This window comes from Pinus tabuliformis, chromosome 5_2 (assembly GCF_031772625.1).
Source record: "Pinus tabuliformis cultivar Carrire ecotype Pingquan chromosome 5_2, CPIR1, whole genome shotgun sequence".
Taxonomy (NCBI): Eukaryota; Viridiplantae; Streptophyta; class Pinopsida; order Pinales; family Pinaceae; genus Pinus; species Pinus tabuliformis.
The window spans coordinates 765,120,511-765,145,172 of NC_142306.1; the positions used below are offsets into that span (position 1 = coordinate 765,120,511).

General features: G+C 39.8%; 1 protein-coding gene across 2 annotated transcripts in view; it reads left to right on the plus strand.

Moving 5' to 3' along the window:
* Window positions 1-1,443: 1,443 nt before the first annotated feature.
* LOC149161537 (uncharacterized) overlaps window positions 1,444-24,662 on the plus strand; it is a 95,959-nt gene continuing 72,740 nt past the window's right edge. Inside the window, exon 1 of one of the 2 annotated variants that reach the window (XM_089437004.1) lies at window positions 1,444-1,710. In XM_089437004.1, the coding sequence (XP_089293130.1) occupies window positions 1,683-1,710 (28 nt within the window). In that variant the 5' untranslated portion in view covers window positions 1,444-1,682. The remainder of the gene's footprint in view (window positions 1,711-24,662) is intronic. The other variant, XM_089437005.1, reaches the window with a different exon arrangement.

Sequence of the window (24,662 nt, forward strand, 5' to 3'; positions counted from 1 at the left end):
ATATTTCATATATTTTGTCTTAGTCAACATAATAAACCAACAATTTCCTCAATACTCAAAGAATTAAATAAGGAATTGTATAAACTCTATGGTCATTTAGCTATTTGCCTTCATAATTTTGCATCAATCATCTTATTTCGAGTATAACCAAATGCTACAATGACAAATTTCCATAAACAAGTAAGCAACCACTGAAGTAGAAGGTTGCTCTTCGTAATCCATCATTTTTTTTGCTTTTATTGTAATAAGAAAATTAGTCTCATTCATGAAGCAGTGTCAACTAGACTAGTGGAATCTCACAAGAGGACTGATTGTGCAGCCTAGGGAATGAGTTGATAGGCTCTAAAACCTCAACAAAGATCAATCCCACACCTTGGTGGAAATCCAGGATTGAGCGCACTATTTGGCATAGAAAAGACAAATAGCCAAGTGTGACACACCTGGGGCAAGGTATGTGAACACTTTGTACTCATGCATAGGTCATGGGCAGTGGGCTCGCCTCGTGGTGCTTGCATTGGAGAGCTTGGTAGACCTTATGCGCATGCATTCAACAATGGGCTCTATTCATGGTGCTTGGGCTAGAGAGTTTTGCATTAATTAATATGATAAAACAATTTTATTAAATAAAAAAATGTTTTCTCTCTACAAATTTAAAAGATATTCAGTGTTGTTGTCGGAAATTTGGAAGTCGTTTGAATTCAACACCCTTTGCTGGAAATGCCACCATTTTTGTTATGTTATTTGAGTTTTAGAACAGGTAGACATTAGCTGGTGTAAAGAAATAGAGGAGCTAAGAATCACTGCCATATTCAAAGGCTATGTATTCACCAATGAAATGAGATACTAGAGTTGTCAGGTGTGGAACATCTAATGTTTTTGGAGCGGCTTGATGCATCAAGATATCCCACAATCGAGTGGGATGCAGGGGTAGTGCAACATAATAAATTCAAGGTTAAGTCATTCCACTCTTAATATATACTATATGGAGAAAATCCTAGGCATGTGTGAAAACGAAAATCATCATCTGCACTTAGTTTCCACTTTGCAATAAAACTAAAATTCTCTGCGAGAGATATTTTCCATTCATTATATCCACTTTATCTCAACACAATACACAAGACACCAATTGCATTATAAATGCAATCATATATTTTATATATCTCAATTTTCAAATAATATTTATATAGTATTTATTTTGTTAGAAATAAAAACTTTTATATATAATGATTTAACTTTTATATTTTACATTTAATGATTTAACTTTTATATTTTATATTTAATGATTTAGTTTTTCAAAAATTTCCCAAATCTTTTTCGTTAGTATACTTGACAATTTTCGGTATTTTGCACACTTTGCAACTTTATAAAACATTGTTAGTTGTTAAATCTTCACCAACTTTAGAAGAAATAACGAAACTAGTGTATGGTCGAACGCGGTAGAATTGTAATGAAAAAACCATAGTGCTTTGGCGAACAAATAGAGTTTAGCACGGCTGACCCAAAATTGATTTGACTGTACTCCACATGCCTCTCATTTAAAAGGCACAAAGCAACACCTTCAACGAGATTTAACGCGACAAAAGCTCTATTCGAAGATAAACCCTTGCTCTGACGCTGTATTCTGTTAAGCGTGTTTGCTACTTTGGCCTTTGTTCTGCTCTGATTTACTCCCAGCATCAAAGATGCCGAAGTCTAAGCGCAACAAAATGGGTGAGTTCAGCACCCGTTTAACGATGTTTGTTGTTTTGGTGTTAAAATCGCTCTACAATGGCGGCATTAGGGTTTCCAGGGTTTTTAAGTAGATATTTAAGCATATACATGTTATGTAATATTTGCAGATAGGAATGTGGAAATTAGACACACACCGTTTATTTGCAATGAATCGTCTATTCCATTATATGGCTATTTTTCCCTCTCCCTATTTTCCTTCTCAGCTGGTATAATGGAAAAAAATCCGCGTATTTAACGAGGGCTTGAAGGAGAGCTGATATGTATAAGCGCAGTGAATTGATATCTGATATATTTGTATATTTGCAAGTAATTTAGATTAGCGATAGTTATGGCAACTCCACACAGATCATTATCTCTAAGCAAAATGCGTCCCTGTGTTCAAATAGAAGAAACATCAGGACCACTTTTGCACGAAGATAAACCAGAATAAACTTAACTCGCTTGTTATTCTCTTGAGTCTTGCACATCATTCTATGAAAAACTGGATTAATGATCGAGTCAATACGAAAAGTTACAAGGGTTGGTAGTATCTTCAAGTACGGTCAAGTGAAATACTGTCTTGAAATTTCAGTGGTCGCTTTATTTTAAACCGACTCGTATTTATTGTAAGAAATCCTAATCGAATATGACTTGGAACCATTTTGCTCTGTGCGACTTCTACTACGAACGTAATAAGCTTCACAGAATATAAGTATGGGCAACTAAGAAGACACCTAAATTTTCTGAAATGAGAAATGGGTACCGTTTCCGAAACAGGTATTGGTTTCAAATAATTTGGGAATGGGAAAATACCGGTGTATATGTATATAGAGACTCGAAGAGAGAGATTCGGTAACAAACAAACACAGAAAAACTCACATTGTAATATTCATACTAGATAAGGATGCAATTCACAATACTTATGATCACTGTACAATGAAAATTAGCTTTGATTTCTTAGAATTATGTCAATGGAAAGATTAAAAATTTCGTTCAATACACAACCAAAATTATCTGTTATGAACTATACAGTACAAGCGAACTACTAAGTGTCTTTCGTCAGGATCATCAAGTGGAACATCATCATACATCTGATATCTGACGGTTTCATTAGTCACATACACCGAGATGTAGTGGATGCTTCTTGTGGTGTTGAACCTAAACAAGCCTCCACTCTGATTAAAAAATTATTTATCCAAATCAAGATTGATGAAAGCAATCTCTGAGTTAGGATCCCCAAGGGCCAAGATCCACTTTCAAATCCTTTGAACATCTTGATTAATAGTCTTTGTTCATTTGAGAGATACGACAAAGATGGGAATTTATGTACACAAGATCGTCATCCTTTTTCAAACTCAAATTATCATGCTTTATTGAGCAGATAAATCCATAGCTACTTCAACTTTTCTTTGCTATTGAAGATTTAGCCCACTTGTCATTGAACAAATATGGGTTGGGATGGAAAATCCATAATCCTTTGCACTTTCTTCTATTGAATGGGCCACTGTTGTATGCGTGAAAGCCTTCATATAGTTAATGGCCATCGAATTTACAAAATCCTTTAACTTGGAAGCAGGCTTTGCAAATCGGCCATGGATGATTGTAACCTCTATAGTATTTGGAAAGATCCGTATGGTGGTTGCATTAACTCTTGTCGTTATAGATCTCTCCTCATTCTTGTTTAGGGTTTTCCTTTTCTCATTGTTGACATATTCAATGAATGTGCCAAAACATGTGAAGGGTTGTTGATCATAGTGAAAGTAGTGTCCAAGTCAAAGATCCACTTCTTAATCCTTTAAACACCTCAATGTCTAGTCTTCTTTCATTTGAGTGATAAAGCAAAGATTGGAATGTATGGACGCAAGATCCTCGTTCATTTTCAAATCCATCCTAATATGCTTATTGGGCAGGTAAAATCGTAATCACTTTAATTTTTCTTTATTGTTGCAGGGTTTTTTGAACTTGCCCCACATGGTAGTGATTATTACCCTTAAATGAATGATACTGTTTTTATTAACAAGTTATTTATTTCATTTCCTTTGTCATTTTATTGATTGTATTTTCCTTTGGCAAAGTTGAATGCTCCTTTATATATATGGTAGAGGTGTCCCTTCATGAGGTCAACTAAGTTGCTCGAGGAGGCCGACTTATTTTGATGCAAGGCCGACTTTGATGGAGGAGAAGCAAGACATAATTTTTGACATAACTAGATTTTCTTTCTTTGACACAAGGAACCCAAGAAGGGTCTCTTTTACATAAATATTATGAATTCAAAATTCCTAGAGCACACAATAGGTGCTTTTACCTATGGACATTGGACAGATGACCCAAGCATTAAACCCATGCTTTAATAAGTCAATAAAATTTCTTTTGACAAACATATTACATCATGACTCAAATCATGAAGACTGATACTAGTTACATTCTTCAACACACCTAAGACTGATGGTAAGCATTAGTGATTTAGGTAACCCCTGGAAACAATACCAACAAATAATTTCAAGTATTAAATTTCATATATGGTAAAAATTACCAGGGAAAATTATTATGTATTTTATTGAAGCAACAACCCACAATAGAACACATTGAAGGCACAACGAGTGACTGCTACAATTGTTCAATCTTTCCTTCTAATCTTTTATCATTCATTGAGGAGTTTAACCACCATTAGTCATATGTTTTAACACGTTGGGCCATCTTCAATGCTTCTTCGCATGATTTGACTTCATGCATTCTTAATGGCCCTTCAATATTTTGTAATAGCCTAGCAACGTACCAGTAAACCAACAAGGCTTTGTCAATATTTATTTATTTATTTTTTAATAGAACACATAGCTTTTTCATTAGATAAACTGGAAACGGGTCAGGTCCCATACATTCTTGGAGAGCAAGCTCTTAGAGTTGTTCATCATTTTAACTTGAAGAAGGGCCCCTATTGCTACTATCATTATTTACATATGAGCTTTGAACATAGCTTATACTATAGACCTTTGAAAAGACTCCACCATACTCTATTGACCGACAAAACATATATATAACTTAGAAAGGAAACTACCACCCACTGCTACCGGGTTCAATTTGGTTAAAATTGGCAAATAGGGCCAAACTCTATGTGGGTCATCTTATTTATCGCAGCTGATATTTTTCTTGGATCCCTCTCATCGAGAGGTGTAGGATTGATATAAAGATCATCCGATTCCGATAAGTATTCATGGAGTTATGAATTTATTTGCGTTATAAGACAATTCGTCAAGGTCGGCCAACAACCAAATAAACCCCACATGTGCTCAACGTTTTAGTATAAATAGAGGTGGCCTTCAAGTCATTTCAACACACTTGGGATCTCTTCCTCTCTCTACTTGTCTTTGGGTTTTAGTAGGAGGAGAGATCCTAAGGAATAATGTTGCCCTGATCCAGAGGGCAGAAAGCCGGAACTGCCGGAAAAGCCAGAACTGCCGGAAAATCCGGAAAAGCCGGAACTGCCGGAAAAGGCAAAATTGCCGGAACTATTAGAACTGTCGGAAAAGCCGGAATTGCCGGAAAAGCCGGAAAAGTCGGAATTGTCGGAAAAGCTGGAAAAGTCGGAAAATCCGGGACTGCTGGAAAAGCCGGGACTGCCGGAAAAGCCGGGACTGCCGGAAAAGCCGAGACTGCCAGGACTGCCAGAACTACTGGGACTGTTAGGAACAACCGGAATTGTCAGAACTGCCGGGAACTGTTGAAACAGCCGGAGCATCTGTCTCAGAAGGAGAGCAACATGCAAGGGACAACTAACTAATATTGGGACAGTTGTATGGTACTTAGCAGCAAATACACCAAGCATGCAACGTTACAGCTAGCATGCAAGGGACAACTAGCATGCAACAACAAGCATGCTAAGGACAACAAGCATGCTAGGGACAACAAGCAAGCAAGGGACAACAAGCAAGCAAGGTGCAACCAACACATAGGTCATGATGGCAACATGGCACATAATGCAGTACAGTGATGGGTACAGTCATGATTAATGAAGCGTGATGAGATGCAACATAGTGATGATGGGTGCAGCATGGTGCAACGCGGTGAGGTGCAGCGTGATGATGAAATGCAGCACAACGATAGGTGAAGGAGTCACCTTGGAGAATTAGTTGAAGCAGCATGTCTTCAACTGATCTCATGTATCATCTTCTTAGAGATGATCTATGCTTTTATCTAGATAAGTCAAAGTGTTGACTTCTATTGTAAACGTACTATCTCTCTCTCTCTCTCTCTGCTGAACTATTGAAGAACATATAAGAAGAATTGATCAAGGGTTTCCCCACATTGGGGTTTGTCCCTGACTAGCGCCACATCTTGTGTCCTCTTGTCTTGGCTTGTCTTCTGCGATTTATGTTTATGTTCTATCTGTAGTCCACTTTAATGCTGATGTGATTGCTAATCTGGAAAAGATATGGAGCTAACTGTGAAATTTGAAATAAATTGCTCTAAGCATAGAACATACCTAAAATTAACATGGTATCAGCGCTGAGGTGAAGACAATGCCCAAGCAAGAGTGAAAGAGCAATCACCGAAGACAGTTGGGAAAGGACAAAAAGATCAGTGGATTCCTCATCCCTCTTCAAATTCACCAAGGGTGAAGTCGAAGCAGAGAATATTATCAGAATGGCACAGCGGAATATGGCCTACCTTAAGATCACTCCATTAGAAGACCGGATCTCAGGGTGGAAGGAAAGGCAGATAACTAGTTCGGCCATTATGCGAAGGAGTGTCCGAATGGCAGGGACACATCACTTGATGACGATAACAATCATTCTAGGGACATCTTCAATGATCAAAGGAATGACAGGTAATGCAGGTCATCAAGGAAATGGCCGACTCTTCATAGAAAGCAAGGAACCCCAGGTATGAAGAATCAAATGTTGTTTCTGATAAGATAAAGCGTTATCTTGTATTGGCCCTCTCCTTTAGATTCTTTGGGAATCTGGCTTATAGATTGTAGTGCTTCAAGGCACTTCATCGGATAGATGGGTGCACTCTCTAATTTGGTAGAGATGGAAACCATCGTGGGATTATACTTGGAGCTGATGCCATCTATCTCGGAAAGGGTGTAGGGAAACTGATCTGGGATCAATGAAACTGATCTGGGATCAATATGAGTGGTTTGAGACACTCTCTTGTGATATTGATCTGGGATCAATAAAACTGACTTCGGGTCTGTAAGAGTGATGTGACACTCTCTTCAGATGAAACTAACTTCGGGTCAGTAGAGAATGGTATGAGACATTCTCGATCAATTCTTCTTCTTCATGGTTCAGCAGAGCAGAGCAAAGCAGAGCAGGGCAGAGCTCAGCAGATCAAAGCAAAGCAGAGCTTAGCAGATCAGAGCAGTGCAGGGCGCTGATTGCAGAGATAGTACAGTTGGACATATGGATCAACGGATGGAGTTCTCCCTAGTTGAGAGGGAGTGTTAAAATTGGTAACTAGGGCCAAACTCCATGTGGGTCATCTTATTTATGGCAGTTGATATTTTTCTTAGATCCCTCTCATCGAGAGGTGTAGGATTGATATAAAGATCATCCGATTTCGATAAGTATTCATGGAGTTATGAATTTATTTCCGTTATAAGACAATTCGTCAAGGTCGGCCAACAACCAAATAAACCCCACATGTGCTCAACGTTTTAGTATAAATAGAGGTGTTGATGTGCTCAAGTCATTTCAACACACTTGTGATCTCTTCCTCTCTCTACTTGTCTTTGGGTTTTTGTAGGAGGAGAGATCCTAAGGAATAATGTTGCCCTGATCCAGAGGGTAGAAAGCCGGAATTGCCGGAAAAGCTGGAAAAGCCGAAATTGTCAGAAAATCCGGAAAAGCCGGAACTGTCGGAAAAGATGGAATTGCCGGAAAAGCCGGAAAAGCCGGAACTGCCGGAAAAACCGGAACTGCCAGGAACAACCGGAACTGCCGGGAACTGCCGAAACAACTGGAGCATTTGTCTTAGAAGGAGAGCAACATGCAAGGGACAACTAACTAACATTGAAACAGTTGTATGGTACTTAGCAGCAAATACACCAAGCATGCAATGTTACAGCTAGCGTGCAAGGGACAACTAGCATGCAACAACAAGCACGCTAAGGACAACAAGCATGCTAGGGACAACAAGCAAGCAAGGGACAACAAGCAAGCACGGTGTAGCCAACACATAGGTCAGGATGGCAACATGGTGCAACAATGGCACATAATGCAGTACAGTGATGGGTACAGTCATGATTAATGAAGCATGTTGAGATGCAGCATAGTGATGATGGGTGTAGCGCAGTGAGGTGCAGCATGATGACGAAATGTAGCACAACGATAGGTGATGGAGTCACCTTGGAGAATTAGTTGAAGCAACATGTCTTCAATTGATCTCATGTATCATCTTCTTAGAGATGATCTATGCTCTTATCTAGATAAGTCAAAGTGTTGACTTCTGTTGTAAACGTACTATCTTTCTCTCTCTCTATTGAACTATTGAAGAACATATAAGAAGAATTGATCAAGGGTTTCCCCACATTGGGGTTTGTCCCTGGCTAGCGCTACATCTTTTGTCCTCTTGTCTTGGCTTGTCTTCTGCGATTTATGTTTATGTTCTATCTGCAGTTTACTTTAATGCTGATGTGATTGCTAATCTGGAAAAGATATGGAGCTAATTGGGAAAATTGAAATAAATTGCTCTAAGCATAAAACATACCTAAAATTAACAAATTTCTCCCAAGGCCTCATCCGTAGTCGTGACCATCTCTTCTATGCCGCCAACCCTAGGTTCCAAGTCCCGAATTACAACCCCCATGACACCTTCAACTTGAGGGACGGAGCCGTCTCCAAATCCAAAGACTTCTTTCAACACCCCGACTGTGGCTGTCTCGACTTTGAATTCGATGTTTTCCACCTTGTGACCCAGGCTCATCACGTCTGTACTTAAACTTTCCATGGTTTTCTGTAGTAATTCCATGTCTTTACCAAGACTCGACAACTGGGCATACAAAACCGCCATATTTTCATTAATTTCTTTCACTATTTCCTTTATTGCATGCTTGCAGGAGCTATCAACCATGCCCTCTAAGTTCTCGTTGCGACCGAACCCAGCTTTGCCACCACTTCCATTGCTAGTAGATGCCATTTTCTTGGCAATTCTTCCCTGAATTGACAAGATCCTATGATTAACCATCGTCAACTAGCTGCTATAAATAATAGCTTGGTTCATCCCGACGTTCATTCCTGTCTTATCTTTCATAAATGAGAATCAATTCTGCATCATGGCAAAACAACTACCTTCCATCTCCTCTATTGTCGAAACAAGTCTCGAACGAATAGCAATGGTACCTGCCCTGCCACGAATGGAACTGTAAAAATCTCTAGGTAAATCACCGAAAACAAAAAGCCCACCTGTCACGGATCATGGCCTTCGAACTCCAGGTATCACACCTGTTCAATATCTTCCTACCAACCACCCCTGCTCCCAACGCACTGCAGAAGGCCATCGGGATGCTAACCTTAATAACTGTCGGATTGATGTTCTATAGACCTGTACACCAGCTGTACTGCACCGGTCTGAAAGTTTTATATCGTATCAAGGGATATGCCATATTCCGACTGAGTGGTTAATTTGTAAGGAGCCTTGCTCGCCAGTCGCCACCACGACGTTGGCCTGCGCATCCGCCCCATGGTTGTTGGCACACAACACATGGAACATTTTGACATTTTCAAACTTTTTTAAAAGATAATTTGTCCTTGTAAAGATTGGGGAGATTCGAGGAGGTTCTCATTCTCTCCGAGCCTCAAGCATTTTTGTCTTACCATCATAAAATCACTAATGATTATCAAGTTCCCAATACCCCCAGAGATGCTGATATTCAGACCCTGCCAGAGAGAAAGAGCTTCTGCTTGATTGTTCATGGCATTGCCTAGTCCCCATGCGAACTTTAATTCTGTCTTTTCTTCAAGGTTTACTATCACCACTCCTGCTCCAACCTCCCCGAGCAAGGCTTTGTCAATATTATGTAGGATTTGATTTAACAAATACTTAAATATTTTATCATATTCTCTTACTATTTCATCTGGTCTCTGTTTGATTTCTTTTAACTTTTGAGTTGCAAGGTGTTTAACTTATGTTAGTTTTCTTTGGACTGAAAAGAAGGTGAAAGAGGGAATACATCTTGCAAGATGGGAGGTTTTATCCTAGGCAAAAGGACTCATGGTGGCTGGGACTTTAAAAATTTGTACTGGTTCGGTAAATCTTTGGCTACAAAGAGCCTTTGAAGAGATTTGTTTTGTTCAAACTTGTGGCATCTTATTATTATGGATAAATATATTAAGAACAATTCCATTATTTCTTGGATAACAACCACTACTTTGAAAACATCTCTCATGATGGCTCAATAATTTGGTTAATTTCAAGAAGATGATTCTCTCCGAATTCCTATTTATTTAGGACTATAAATGTTCACTTACATCCCTAATTAAAAATATAGTCCTAAATTAAGGAAACCTTTTTCTCCCTATATTATTCAATCATTACCTCCCTTTTCCCACATAGTAAACCCCAAAATAAAACAATAAAATTAAGTGAATAAAAACATAATTTTAAAAAATGGAATAAAAAATATAATTGCAAACATTTTATACATATTAAAAAAACAAAATAAAAAATTAATTAAAAAAATAACAAGCACAAAATCCCCTCTCTTATCCCGTTTGCTTCTCTCCCCCTTTAGCCCCATTGAACACATGGCCATTTGAAAGGCTATAACATTGCTTTCTGGTGGTGATGTTGCAATGTGATCCATCTCCACTAGCCACATCGCCATTAGAAAGTGGCTCAAATTATTTTGTTGATGGTGGGTATCCTTTCCATTGGCCACATTGTTGCTAGAAAGTGACAAGAATCGACTGCCAAAGGTAGCACCTTACTCGTCCCGATGGCCACAAGAGGGGAATATAGGTAGAAGGAGAGGAAGGCCACATGGCTAGGAGGGCCATAAACGCGGGATACAAATAGAAGGGGAGGGGAGGTCACATGGCTAGCAGGGCCATAGGAGGGGAATATAGGTAGAAGGGGAGGAGAGGGGAGGGGAGGTGAATAAAGATAGTGGTAAGAGAGGGAGTAGATCATGATGAGGGTTCTAATGTTGATGACTCCATCCCTATTGGAAAAGTAAGAGTGGATGAAAAGGTGGACATTGAATTGGAAATGGTTTTTTTAGTGAGGCAGATGATCTATAAAATTTCACAGATATTCCATTGGAATAGTCCGTCACAACATATCTTATAATATGTTGAAATATTAGACTATGCAAATTAATTTTGCCTTAGATCCCATATTAATTAATTACTAGTTTTGCTTGAATCTTATGAAATAACTGTAATACGAAAATGAAATAGCAATATACACCATCCACATAAATGAACATATGATTTATATTGGGAAACCCAATATGGGAGAAAACCTAGGTAGAATGTAAGGGATGTGTTGAATTTTTCTACAATATGCATAGTAGAAACCAAATTTTCTGATCTGGTAATTACTTCCTAATGATCTTTAACAATTTTATCTTTATGCCATTGATATCATTGAGCAATTATTCACATAAAATATCAATAGTAATGCAGTGAAAACAGTAAGATCGTAAAGAGACAACCATGCACAATAAAGGCAACAATTTTTCCCTGGGAAACCCAAACTTGGGAGAAAACGCAACAATTTCTCTTCTAGGAGAAATTGTTCTTCAACAAGGTTCACAATTACAAAATTTGTCTAGAAATCCATGCCAAAATCCAAGTCCAAGATACTAATCAAACTTGGTCAAATACTAGGTAGTCAATGCTAGTCAAACCAATTAAAGTACATAAGTCAATTCACCCTCCTTTTTGTGGCTAATATAGAAGAGAGATGTGTGATGATTGAGTGATCAAATAATTAAGTATCACATCATACACACACATACAAGCCGAATGGGTGCATTTACACTAAGGGACATGTCCCTTCATGAGCTGGGTCGACTTGTCCATTTGAGTCTACATGAAGCCCAATAAAAAATTGAATTTTAATTTTATTTTCATAAATCTTCTAGGCCAACTTAGGAGGCCGCTTGGCATGCATTAATACCCGTCGATGCTACACAAAAATCAACACTCCCTCTTAGCGAGGGAGGTATTCTCCTTGGTTGCAATAGATTTCCCCTTAGCTGGAATTTCTCCTTCATAAGAAAATTTCATGAGCTCGCCTTTTTGATGCATGTCTATAAATCACTCCAACCTGGAGTGTGCAATGTGAGTATCCAGGGCCTTTTACCTCTGGCCAAAGTCCTTAATGGCTCCTTAGGTAAATGTATCAATCTCTGCTTGTCAAAGTCCTTTATGACCTAGCTAATGGCTTCTTAGGAGAAAATTTGCCCTTGGACCATTCACCTTCAGCCAAAGTCCTTTATGGCTTCTTAGGTGAATTACATCTATCTCCTCTGGTCAAAGTCCTTTATGACCTAGCCAAGTCCTTCTGACAGCCAAGTCCTTTTGGCTTCTTAGGAGAAGATTTGTCCAATCCTGTAATTTCTTTGGGCCTTTCACCTCTAGTCAAAGTCTAGCCAAGTCCTTCTAGCAGCCAAGTCCTTTTGGCTTCTTAGGTGAATGTATCCATTTCCCCTGGTCGAAGTCCTTTATGACATAGCTAAAATCCGTTAAGGCTTCAGGAAATGGTTTGCCTTAATCTTGCAAAGACATCAACACTTCTTCTCAATGAGGGAGACATTTTGCATCACGCCAAAATTGTCTCTGAAGTATACAAATTTCACTCTAGACAGAGGCTTGATGAGAATGTTTGCAATCTGCTCATTTGTGGATATGTACTGGAGCTACACTGCTCCTTGCACCATGTCTTGGAGGAAGTGACCTGATCAAAGAGTCTTGCAAGAAGCTTCCGAAGGTATACTGCTTCACAACTTGCGACATTGGTTGCAATATACTATGCCTCTGCTATGTTGGGCGCGACAAAATTTTGCTTCTTGCTAAACTAGGATATCATAGCTTTCCCCAAGCTAAACAACACCTTGTTGTGCTCTTTTTGAACTCTACACTCCCGACCAATCTAAATTTGTACATGCCTGCAGCCTCACTTCACCACCTGAGACACATACAACACATGCTTTGCTGTAACCCAATGTACATGTTTCGATTCAACCATAACCTGGCGCAGGGTGCTCACTGCAAAACAAAAAATCAGGTCTGGTGTTAACCATGTACATCAAGGATCAGATCAACTACTTGCACATCATGAGATCCACCAAATTTGAATATCCAATCCCAAGAAATAGTGTATCTGGTCAGAATCCTTCATTTCAATCTCTGAAGCCAACTCCCTCTTGTTGGAAATATGGAAGCCATGGTCGGTATTTTCATCATGAAGAAATTGGAAATTTTGAATTTTTATTTTGCCTCCTAAAATTGATTAAGTTGGCTGGGCCCCTTGGAGGCACCCATTCAACCCCTTTGGAAAACTATAAATATGAGTCATCCTCTCCTCATTTGCTGTTGATTTGGGGTAGCATTGGATGTGCTCTAGCCACGAAATTTGGTGGAGAGGTTGGGGCACATGAGATCTCCAATACCCAGAAAGGGTTTGGGTAGATTCTAAACAGATAAGGAGATATTAAAATAATTAATATTTTTAATGGAGTCCCTAAGTCTAAACTTAGGGAAAATAAAATATTAATGTGTTTTAGTATGAATCTATGTTAGAATGGTCCAAAAAGACATGGATCAAGCCAGATCTAAACTTAGCTGTTGATTAGGGACTTAATCTCAGCCGTTGAGATGTCAACAGAAAAAGTATAAGAGGAGGCTTGAGGGGCACTTGGAGAACACACTGAGGGGGACCAGTCAGTTCAATTTCTGGAGGGGGTTTGCTGAGAAATTGATCCAGTGGTTTGGAGAGCAGTCAGGAGGCAGCAAGTATGGAACAGAGAGACGGAAGATCAACGCAGAAGAGGCAGACGCAGAGCCAGAGGAAGCCACGCAGAGGAACAGAGATTTTGCAGAGCCAGAAGGGCCTGTGTATTCCACCTAGAGGCTGCAGAAGTGACGCAAAAGCCCAGAGAGGCTGCGCAGAGCCTTAATGGGCTGATGCAGAGGGTTTCAGGCTGTAGTAGAGGTCAGTAGGGCCTACGCTAGGTTTAGGAAAGTGTTGGAAGTTTGTCTATCTGTGGGTAAGCCAGTTTGGCACCCTATTGTACAAGAAAATTGTTGAATAATAAAATCCTCCCTTGCTGCACGGGTTTTCCCACATTGGGTTTTTCTGGGGACATTAGTCCAAAATAGCTGTGTCAATGTGTGCATATTTTTGTTTCTATATTACGATGTGATATCTGCAGCAATATTTATTTTAATGTTTGTTGAAGTAATTTCATGAATAACTTATGATAAAATAAGTAGGAAAAGTAAATCAGTTGCTGCAGTGATAGAATTTTCACATTTGCACATCGAATTGAGTCTTGAATATCTTTGATCTGACGAAGGAAGAAGAAGAAAAAAAGGGTCGAATTTTAGAAGGAGGGCTTGATACTCATCTTGGTCTTGGTTACTAGTTTGGCTATTATCTTAATGTTATTGTTTTTGATGTATTGATGAATCTTGAACTCTCTCTCTCATAAGGAAAGATTTCTGGGTCTTCCCCTTGTGGGTTTTGTTGTGGCCTTAGGCCTAAATTCCATGTCTCTTGTCTCATTGTTTCATGGTTATTTTCTACTGCTCTGTCATGTTTAATGGTTGAATTTTCTTTTGTATAATTGCTTAATAATATTGAATGAATGCCATGTGGAACTAATACTAACTAATCATCAGAAGTAGTTATCGTTGAAGGAAATTGTTTCTAGTCTGTTTTCCCTTGAAATATCAACATGGTATCAAAATTGGTTCGTTGGGCAGTTGAGACAAACACATCTGAGCCTCCTTTTTTGTGTCCAATCCGAGGCATCTGTGGCCTTCAAGATGGTCGAATTTCTTTTGGCTAGAGGCTGAATTTAAGCGACCAAAAATTCTGTGTTGTGCAAAAGGATTGAGATACTAAGATTAGGTACGAGTTGATGATCTGAGCTCCCTAAAATTGAAGCCTCCTTCTCTGAGCATAATTTGAAGTCTATTGATCACAGGCAAGATGATCCAAACCTCTGTAATCTCCATGAAGTGATTAAGGCCTATACAATTCAAGTATGTAATAGTCCGAGCTCGTTTGAGTCTTAATACTATTTTTCTGTGAGGACTAAGTCTATAATAGCATAACATTTTTTGGTATGCGAATGTATTTTTCTATGATTTATGCAAGCTCGTGGTATGTGAGTTTCTTGTGCAAGCATCTCTGTGACACTTATGCGAGTTTCCTATACAAGCTTAGATGTGGCACTATACTCTATTATGCGAGCTTCTATTCTCCTATGATAAGCATGATATGCGAGTTACCTAAGACCCCCACTCTCTGTGATGTTATGTGAGCTTCTATGTAGCATTTGTACTTTGTTATGCGAGCATCTTTGTGGTATTATGCGAGCCTCTGTGGAAAGTCTAGTGACCCAATCCGAGTTACATTCTAGTCATGATCCATGGACTCAATGTCACAGTGGTATTATCTATGAGGTTTTGACAAGTATACAATAAAGATGTTTGTGACCTAGTTTAAATCTGAGTTCGAATTATGGGAGAAGCAATCCGAGTGAAAATAAAGTCCAAACTTTGTACATTACTGTGGAAGGAGACTAATTCAAACCTCCTCAAGGCTTGTTCAAGATCATTGTTAAAAGACCAATCCTGTGGGGAATCCGAATCTCCCTGTGTATCCTAGGCTGAGTTCTATAATGGTTCATAGGCCCTTACTCACTGTGGAATTCATCCAGACCTGAAGCACTTTACCACTATGGAATGGTACAAAATATGAGACCTCATACCTATGACACTATGCGAAGTCTATGAAGCACATTCCTTTGAGATTTGTTTGAAAGTTTGAGCCTAATCAAGTTCTATGACATCACATATGCAAGTCCATGCTCTCTCATAAAATGATCAAACTCAAATAAGGTTTGAAAAATGTCATCTCTATTATGATTATAGTCCAAAACACAAGTTCTGATCTATGGTGTGACCATCATACTGTTTGTGGGTCACTCTATTCTATACATAAAAGAAGAACGAATCTTTGAAAAAGGGCCGACTTAATTGATCTAAAGTCGACCCTTATAAGCTCTAGGATTCAACACTGTGTCACCTGGAAAATTTATTATAGCCATACTCTTATGTCTTCAATAATATGAGCAGGATTATTGTAATTTTACTAATGATTTTCATTTTGAGTTCAGGTGGCTCAGTATCTCAAGTTGCAAGTTTGCAAAATAACGTCTGGTCATTGCTTTGGAATTATAAGTACTGAGCAAAAAGGATGTCAAGATTACTCCATCTGCTAAGCCTGAAGTCTATTATTGCTAAGGATTTAAGACTTGATGAAATTACATCACTAGGGTTTGAAAGTTTGAATGTCTGACCAATGTTTTGGGTTTATGGTTAGATCTCTCAAAGTGTTGATATTGAAATAAAAAATAATGAAGTTGGAAAAAAATGCAAGGATGGATGTTTCACATCTAGGGTTTGTAAATCCTAGACTAAATTTAAAGAGTTATTAGGGTTTGGAGTCAAAACCTAGCCAAACATATGTTAACCCTTCCAAGACAAAGGGCTTGGCCTAAACGAAGAAGAAACCCTAGCTTCTAGAGGGTTTGACATCTTGATGATGGGGTTGATTTGCATGTTGGAGAGTAAGAGGGAGTTGACATGTTCTCAAAAGGAAGTCAATTCCTTAATGATGATATGGACTCCTTGATGATGATGTGAACGAGGCCAATTTGTAGATGATGTGAACGAGGTTAACTCCTTGATGATGTAGACGAGGTTAATTCGATCTGAAAAAGCTAAGATCAAGAGGGAGTTGACACTTCCTCAAGAGATAGGTACTTCCCTTTTTGTTGTCTTTGTATATCTTGCTTGGTTGTATTTGTTCTTCCATGGCCTCCTAGCGAGGATTGCAGGTACATAATGAAGATTTCCAAGGTGTGGCAATCGTTGGAAATGGATGGAAGAACAATGTGACAAGAAGACAAGTGACTGGATGAGTCTTGGACTCAGAGGGAGCAGACAAGATTAGCCTAATTGAAACATATTTTGATCTATGAAGTTCGTTGTGACTTCCAATATGAAGATGATTAGAGTGATGCTAATTCAAGTCTGCTAAAGATGAGCTTGTGACTTTTCTGCTATGTTTTTGACAAGGGCGGAGGACCTCTTCAATGTAAGAGGGAGTTGATTGAAGAATTGTAAGATTGAAAGTGTGGCACGAGCCTGGTCAAATCCTTGCCGAGGTTGTAGCATGATGGATTGTGAGTCCATGGACACTTGCTTGATGAAAAATTTGAAGAAGCTGCAAGACTCTGTTGCTGACTTGGTTGATTCTTTGATTGGCTCGTTGAACCACCTGATGCATGAAATTGCTGACTCTATTGGGATTGGATGTATTAAAGAAAGAAAGAGCACTTTTGGGTACTGTGTTGGTTTGAACAACATGAATGTTTCTGTTGCATTTAGCCCAATTGAAGCTAAAAATGTAGAAGCAGTTTGGATTCGAAAGTTGTTTGTTGACCCATTTCGTTGTCTGTTGGAATCAACCATGTTGGCTGATATTTGCTTTTGTGAGAAGCTCTGGCTGAAGTTGAATGAATAGTTGGTTGTTGTTGTCTGCTGGAACGATTGATCAAAGTGCTGAAATTCACCATGGTGACGTTTCTGCTGTTGAGCAGGTTGCTGATGTTTGCTTTTGTGAGAAGCCACTTATTTGTTTGCTAGATTCGACCATGATTGCTAATATTTGCTTTTGTGAGAAGCCCCGATTGAAGCTGAATGAATAGTTGGATGTTGTTCTTTGCTGGAACGTTTGATCAAAGTGTTGAAATCCACCATGGCTACTTTTCTGTTGTTGAGTAGGTTGTTGATTTTTGCTTCTGTGAGAAGCTAGGAATGGCTAAGGATTCCTTTTGGAGAGGGAGCATTGATTATATAACATCATGAATCTTCTTAGGCTGCCACTGGGGACCTGTGGATTAGTCGAGAAGATTGTCACTCCCTTAGGTCAGTTGCTCGGGAGGCCAGTGAATTTGGTCGGGGACCTTGGTTCTGAGGCTTGAAGTGATCTCTTAGGTTTTTATCGGGAAGCCAATTTGTTTGGGGACACTGATCTTGTGATCTCTTCTTTAGGTGTTGACCGAGAGACCTATGGATTGGTCAAGGAGATTGATATTGAGCAATGTTTTAAAACTAGGCTGGTCTAACTTTGAATCAGACTCAGCCTGGTTGACCTAGTCATACCCCTACCCTGACAGACTAGGCCAATTATCAAGTTTGGTGGCTGGTCCATTATCGAACCACAACTGAGTTGGTCACCGACTCGGCCGGTTTGGTAACGGATCGATCGGACCGCAGAGCCCGACTTAAACCAGCCGACCTCGACAGCAGGAAAAAAAGGCGGGCTTGGCGGACTTGAAATCATTTTTTTTTGTTTAAACTATTTCCTAGCCCCTCTACCCCTCTCCAATGCCCATAAAGGTGACCCAACCCCTTCATATTTTCTCACAGCTATCTCATTGCATTTGTTATGACTTTGTGAGCAGCTGGAGTTGGTTTTTGGAGCAGCATTGAGGAGGTTTGACTCCGATTCAGAGTTTGAGCCAGATGATGTTGCCTTGTCTAGCGGTAGTGACTAGTGATCACTAGATAGTATTATGTATTAGTGACTTGTAGTCCTGCAATTGTATTGTTTTGTTGTAGAGGCCATTTAGAGCCTCCTTGGTTATGTGTTTTTGTTCTGATCTCTATATATTACATGTATTGAATAGTGGACTGGGTGCCATTTTGATATAATAGATATTTTCATGAGAATACTTTGATCATATGTTGTCTTCTCTCTAATATTCTAATGCTTTTAGTTTGGAAATGTTATCACTTTGTAAAGGAAAAACCCTAAGGTAACTCTTTCAAACCAATCTTTAGGGCCAAAGGCTAGCCCTTTCAAGTCGGAGAGGGCTCTCTCGTTTACAATTCAACTACCTAGTGTCACTTCAACAGTTGGCTGTGTCTTTAGTACAGTGGCTAGATCATGAGTTCAGTAGGGTTTGAAAATGATGGCAAGGAAGAGAGAAAGTCTATCCTTGGGCATGGAGTCATAGCAAATTCAAATCAATAAGCGGTTACTAGGATGTTGGATGTAGTGATAGAGGCTAAGAGCAGGATAGTTGATGTATCCTTAGACAATCTTGCCATTGAGAGTGGTAGGAGAAAATAACAAAAAATTGTTTAAAACAGAGCATTTGATAGAAGAATTTTGTTCAGTTTAGATAAGGAAAGTGATACTTAAATGGTAAAGACTGTTAATTTTAGGCAATAATGGTATGTTCTATATGCTTTAGAGCAATTTTACTTCAATTTATTTATTAGCCCAGTATCAATATTCAGATTAGCAATCACATCAACATGATAGTAAAATGCAGATAGAACATAAACATAAACAATAGAAGACAAGCCAAGACAAGAGGACACAAGATGTGGCACTAGCCAGGGACAAATCCCAATGTGGGGAAACCCTTGATCAAAGCTTCTTTTAGTCTTCAATAGTTCAGCAGAGAGAGATAGTACAATTTACAAATTTGATAATTTCTAAAAAAGCAACAAAAGAGCTCTAACTAGAAAAGTCAATGTTGGTCAACAGGGCAGATTTGACCGTCAGCAAATCGGTCAACTTCAGCGTCCAAACAACAAGATAAAACAACCCTCAAAATAGTCAAATTCATCCCAGTCAAAGTCTGGTCAAACAACCCACATGCGGTCAGCCTTCCCTGCAATTAACGCTGGTCAAAAATCAACGTTTAGCCTCGATTTCTGTGCCCAGAAATGCAGCCTGCCCAAACAGAGATAACACTCACAAAAACGCAGTCAAAGGAGGTCAATGCATGTTGGTCAACGCTTGGTCAAACTATCCAGAAATTTGGTCTCTTGAAATTTCGGATGTGTGGAGAGAGAGTCCCAAAAATCTGTACTTAATCAATGAGGAGAGAGAGAGAGAAGTGTGAAGATGAGTGTGTCCAAATGAGGCTAAGGCATCATGTATTTATAGCAAACGTTGAGGATGAATAGACGTGATTGTTGGGATTTTGAGCCTACGTAAGTTTGCTGGCCGACCTTGACAATTTGTCCATAATCAAAATAAATTCATAACTTCATTTGTACATGTCAGAATCAGATGATCTTTAGATCAATCCTACACCTCTTGGATAGAGGAATCCAAGAAAAATATTAGCTGTCATAAATAAGATGACCCATGTGGAGTTTGGCCCTAGTTGCCAATTTTAACACTTCCTCTCAACTAGGCAGAACTCCATCTGCTAATTCATCAGCCAATCTGTACTATCTCTACCATCAATGCACTGCTCTACACTGCTCTACTTTGCTCAGTTGAACTATGAAGAAGAAGAAGTGATCGAGAATGTATCATACCATTCTCTACTGACTCGAAGTCAGTGCCAATCAAAGGATAGTGTGTCATACCACTGTTACTGACTCGAAGTCAGTTCCAATCAAAAGAGAGTGTCTCATACCACTCTTACTGACCCGAAGTCAGTTCTAATTGATCCCAGATCAATATCGGTCATCCTAGCATAGGGAGTACGGTAGTACACGATGCGTCCATCAGTAGTACTATGGTCCCTATCCTCATTTCCCTACTCATTGGCTAGATGAGAGGTACTTCCCATGAGTCCCAGAGTGCATGGGTAGGATGTCTCGGCAGGAGAAGGATGAACCACTCATCTTGCCTACATGTCGCCAAGGGGTATCGCAGGGGAAGGTTGAACCACTCATCCCGTACACAATAAACCACTAGGGGAAGACTGAACCATTCACCCTATGGTTGATCATCATTCCAAGAAGTACCCTAAGCCCCCCGGAGCTCCTAGAGCTCAATGTCCATCTCATACAAGACCCTCATAAGAGGGTCTCTCCACGACTCCAAGTCATTCCCGGAAGGCCAAGAACTTGACCTTCCCCAGGGGCTTTGTCAGAATATCAGCGACCTGCTCATCAGTCCCAATTTGATGGAGCCTTATTGCTCCTCGTTGCACCATATCCCAGATAAAGTGGTACTTGATATCTATATGCTTGGAGCGATCATGAAACACGAGATTCTCTGATAATCGGATCTCACTCTGGTTGTTGCAGAGGATCACGTTCGTATCCAACACGTCCAAACAACTCACTGAAGAGCTTCCTCGAATAGACAACTTCACAGGAGGCCATACTAGCAGCTATGTATTCGGCCTCGGCGGTGCTCAAGGCAATCGATTTCTGCTTCCTGTTCATCCAGGATATTGAAGTAGAACCCAAAGAAAAACAACACCGAGAAGTGCTCTTGCGATCCACCACACTACCAACCTAATCAACATTAGAATAACCATGCAGCCTCACATCTCCGACAGTGTATCTCAGTCCATGAGTGATTGTGCCCCAAAGATATCTAAGAAGATTCTTGGCACCAATCCAATGTATGTGATGAGGCTCAACCATATATTGGCTCAATGTGTTAACTGCAAAACATATGTCCACACGGGAGTTCACCAAGAACATCAGTGCTCCTATGAGTTGACGATACTCAGAAGCATTTCCCAATTCAGGTCGAGCAACATTACCACATAAATTCTTAAATTTAAGTTCCATCGGAGTAGTCACAGGCTTGCAGTCCACCATCCCAAATCTTTCCAATATCTTCACAACATATTTTCCTTGGGAGAGGAAAATTTCACCTGGCTTTGGCTAGACCTCCAACCTTTAGGAAATAGCGCATCGGTCCTAGGTCCTTCATCTCAAATTTAGAAGCCAACTCCCTCTTACATTTGTGAATGAGAGGGTCTGCACTTCCATCAACTCCATGCTTGATTTTGTAGAGCCACTTAGAGGTGACAACCGATTTGTCCTGGGGTCTAGGGACCACATCCTAGACATCATTCTTCATAATTGACATGTATTCTTCATTCATAGCATCCTTCCATACTTGATGCTTCACGACTTCTTCGAATGATGATGGCTCATTTTGAATGATAGTGCTCATGGCGGTCAAATATCCTTGATACCTATTCGGTCTCTTTCTTTCATTGAAAGTCCCCCTTGGTGCAATGTGTCTCTCGACATCTTTGAGAGTCTCCCTAAGCCAAGAGGGTCTCCTTTTGGAGGAGGAGGGCTCATGAGGAGGAGGATCAATAGGATCCATAGGTTCATCAACATCAGGCATCGTTTCGTCTTCTTTTGCACCTTGATTTCCGGTGTCAGCTTCTTTGTCCTTCCTTAGGATAGGAAGGTTGTTGATCTTCCTGAGGGACATATCTTCGTCGAAGGTGACATCATGACTTATCTCAACTTCCTTTTGACCAACCACATAAATTCTATATCCCTTAGAATTTTCACTATAGCCCACAAAGATTCCTTTCTTCCCAGATGCACCCAATTTGCTTCTTTTCTCTTTCGGCACATGAAAATATACGAGACTTCCAAAAATTCTAAAATGAGAGACATTAGGTTTCTTACCAGTGAACATTTCTTCGAGAGTCTTGGAGTCCAATGCTTGATGAGGTTATTGGTTTTGAACATACACGGCGATATTTGTAGCTTCAACCCATAGGAACTTCGAAAGGCCTTGATCATGAAGCATGGCACAAACTGCTTCTACAATAGAGCGATTCTTCCTTTCAGCCACACCATTCTGCTCAGGAGTGTATGGCGTTGTAGTCTCCCTCTTAATGCCAACTTCTCTGCAATAATCTTGGAATTCATTGGATTCGTACCCATTATCAGTCCTCAATATCTTGATTTTCTTCTCGGATTGGTTTTCGATCAAGGCTTTGAAGTGTCGGAACTAGGTGAACACTTCATCCTTCTTCTTCAAGAAGTAGATCCAGGTCTTGCAAGAATAATCATCCGTAAAGGTGAGATAATATAAGTATCCTCCCAAAAAGTTTATGAGCATCATACCAGATATGTCAGAGTGGATCAATTGCAATATATTTGTGGTCTTGCTATTACTTGAGGGGAATGGTCCCCTTGTAAGTTTTCCTTCGGCACATCCCAGACATACACCTTCATGCTCTACTTTGAACTCGGGCATACCTGTCACCATCTGTCTCACATCGAGTAGGGCCTTATAATGAAGATGGGCAAACCTCCGGTGCCATAGTTCAGATTGTAGAGATGTGTCGCAAGACATGGCTCCCAATGGACTTCCTCCAACTTGATACAAAGTGTCAACCCTGAACCCAAGAGTAAAAGCATCTTTAAAATTTCTTTTCCAAACACGTACCTTTCCATCGATGAATGCCACCTTGAATCCTTTGTCCTCCATGGCTGAAATGGACACCAGGTTCTTCTTGAGATCAGGTACATATAGTACTTTTTGCAAATGAATAGTGTTACCTTGATTCAATTAAAGGGTAACATTCCCTACTCCCTTCACGGGATAGGTGGCATCGTCTCCAAGTTTGTCTCCTTTTCTATTAGATTAGAGAGGGCTTCCTTGTATCTGGTGAAGTGCCTTGAGGCACCACTATCAATTAGCCAATTTACCAAAGTGTCCGAAGGAGAGGCAGTGGAGAGGGCCAATATAAGATATTACTCTTTTTGCTTATTGTTAACAACATTTGATTCTTCATACCTGGAGTTCCTTGATTTCTTGGAGGGTCGACTATTTCCTTGATGTCCCGCATTCCCTTTTCCTTTGCGATTGGACCTTCCATTCCTTTGATCATTGTTGTTGAAGTGGCCCCTGGAATGATTGTGATCATCATCATGCGATGTGTCCCTTCTATTTGGACACTCCCTTGCATAGTGGCCAAACTTATTGCAAACAAAGCACCTGCCCTTCCTTCCTCCCTTAGATCCAGGCTTTCTATGGAAATGACCTTTAGACCCTGCATTATTTCTTCTTTTGGCATGAGGGGAGAATGCAGTGGGGTTGCTTCTATTAAAAGGCATTTCTTGCTCCACCATTCTTGTTTCTTCTTGAATGCATCTCGACATCAATTCTTCAAACCCTGGAATTCGATCATTGTTGAGGACAGTGGTTCTATATACATACCACTCAGGTGGGAGTCCTGCAAGGCTGGTGAGAGTAAGTTCTCTGTCAGGAATGACTTCTCCAATCGAGAGTAGATCATTCTTGATCTTAGTAATCCTCTAGGAATAGGATTGAATATCCTCGTCCTTGCCCTTCTTAATATCCTTCAACTTATTCTTGAGAAATAGAATTTGATTAACATTACTAACCTTGAACATGCCGACCAACCTGTTGTAGATCTCCTTGGAGGTCTTCCATTCAGAGATGTAGGCCACCAGATGCTTGTCAATGGAATCCATGATAATCTTCTTTGCTTTGACTTCAACCCTATTGTACTTGGTCTTCATAGCAGCCGGTGCATTTGAAGGAGGTTCAGGGATTTTACCCTGCACATAGTCCATCACTTCTTTTTCTTCCAAGGTCAAATCAAGAGACATCTTCCATCCATGATAGTCAGATTTATCATGGAGCTTGTCTTCAGCTAGGAAGTAGGATGAGGAAACCATTAAACCTTTTGTCCTTGTTCAACTGTCTTTGGTGATTGTTCTTTCACTCTTGCTTGTGCTTTGTCTTTACCTAAGCTTTGATACCATGTTAATTTTAGGCAACAATGGTATGTTCTATGCTTTAGAGCAATTTTACTTCAATTTCTTTATTAGCCCAGTATCAATATTAAGATTAGCAATCACATCAACATGATAGTAAAATGTAGATAGAACATAAACATAAACAGTAGAAGACAAGCCAAGGCAAAAGGACAC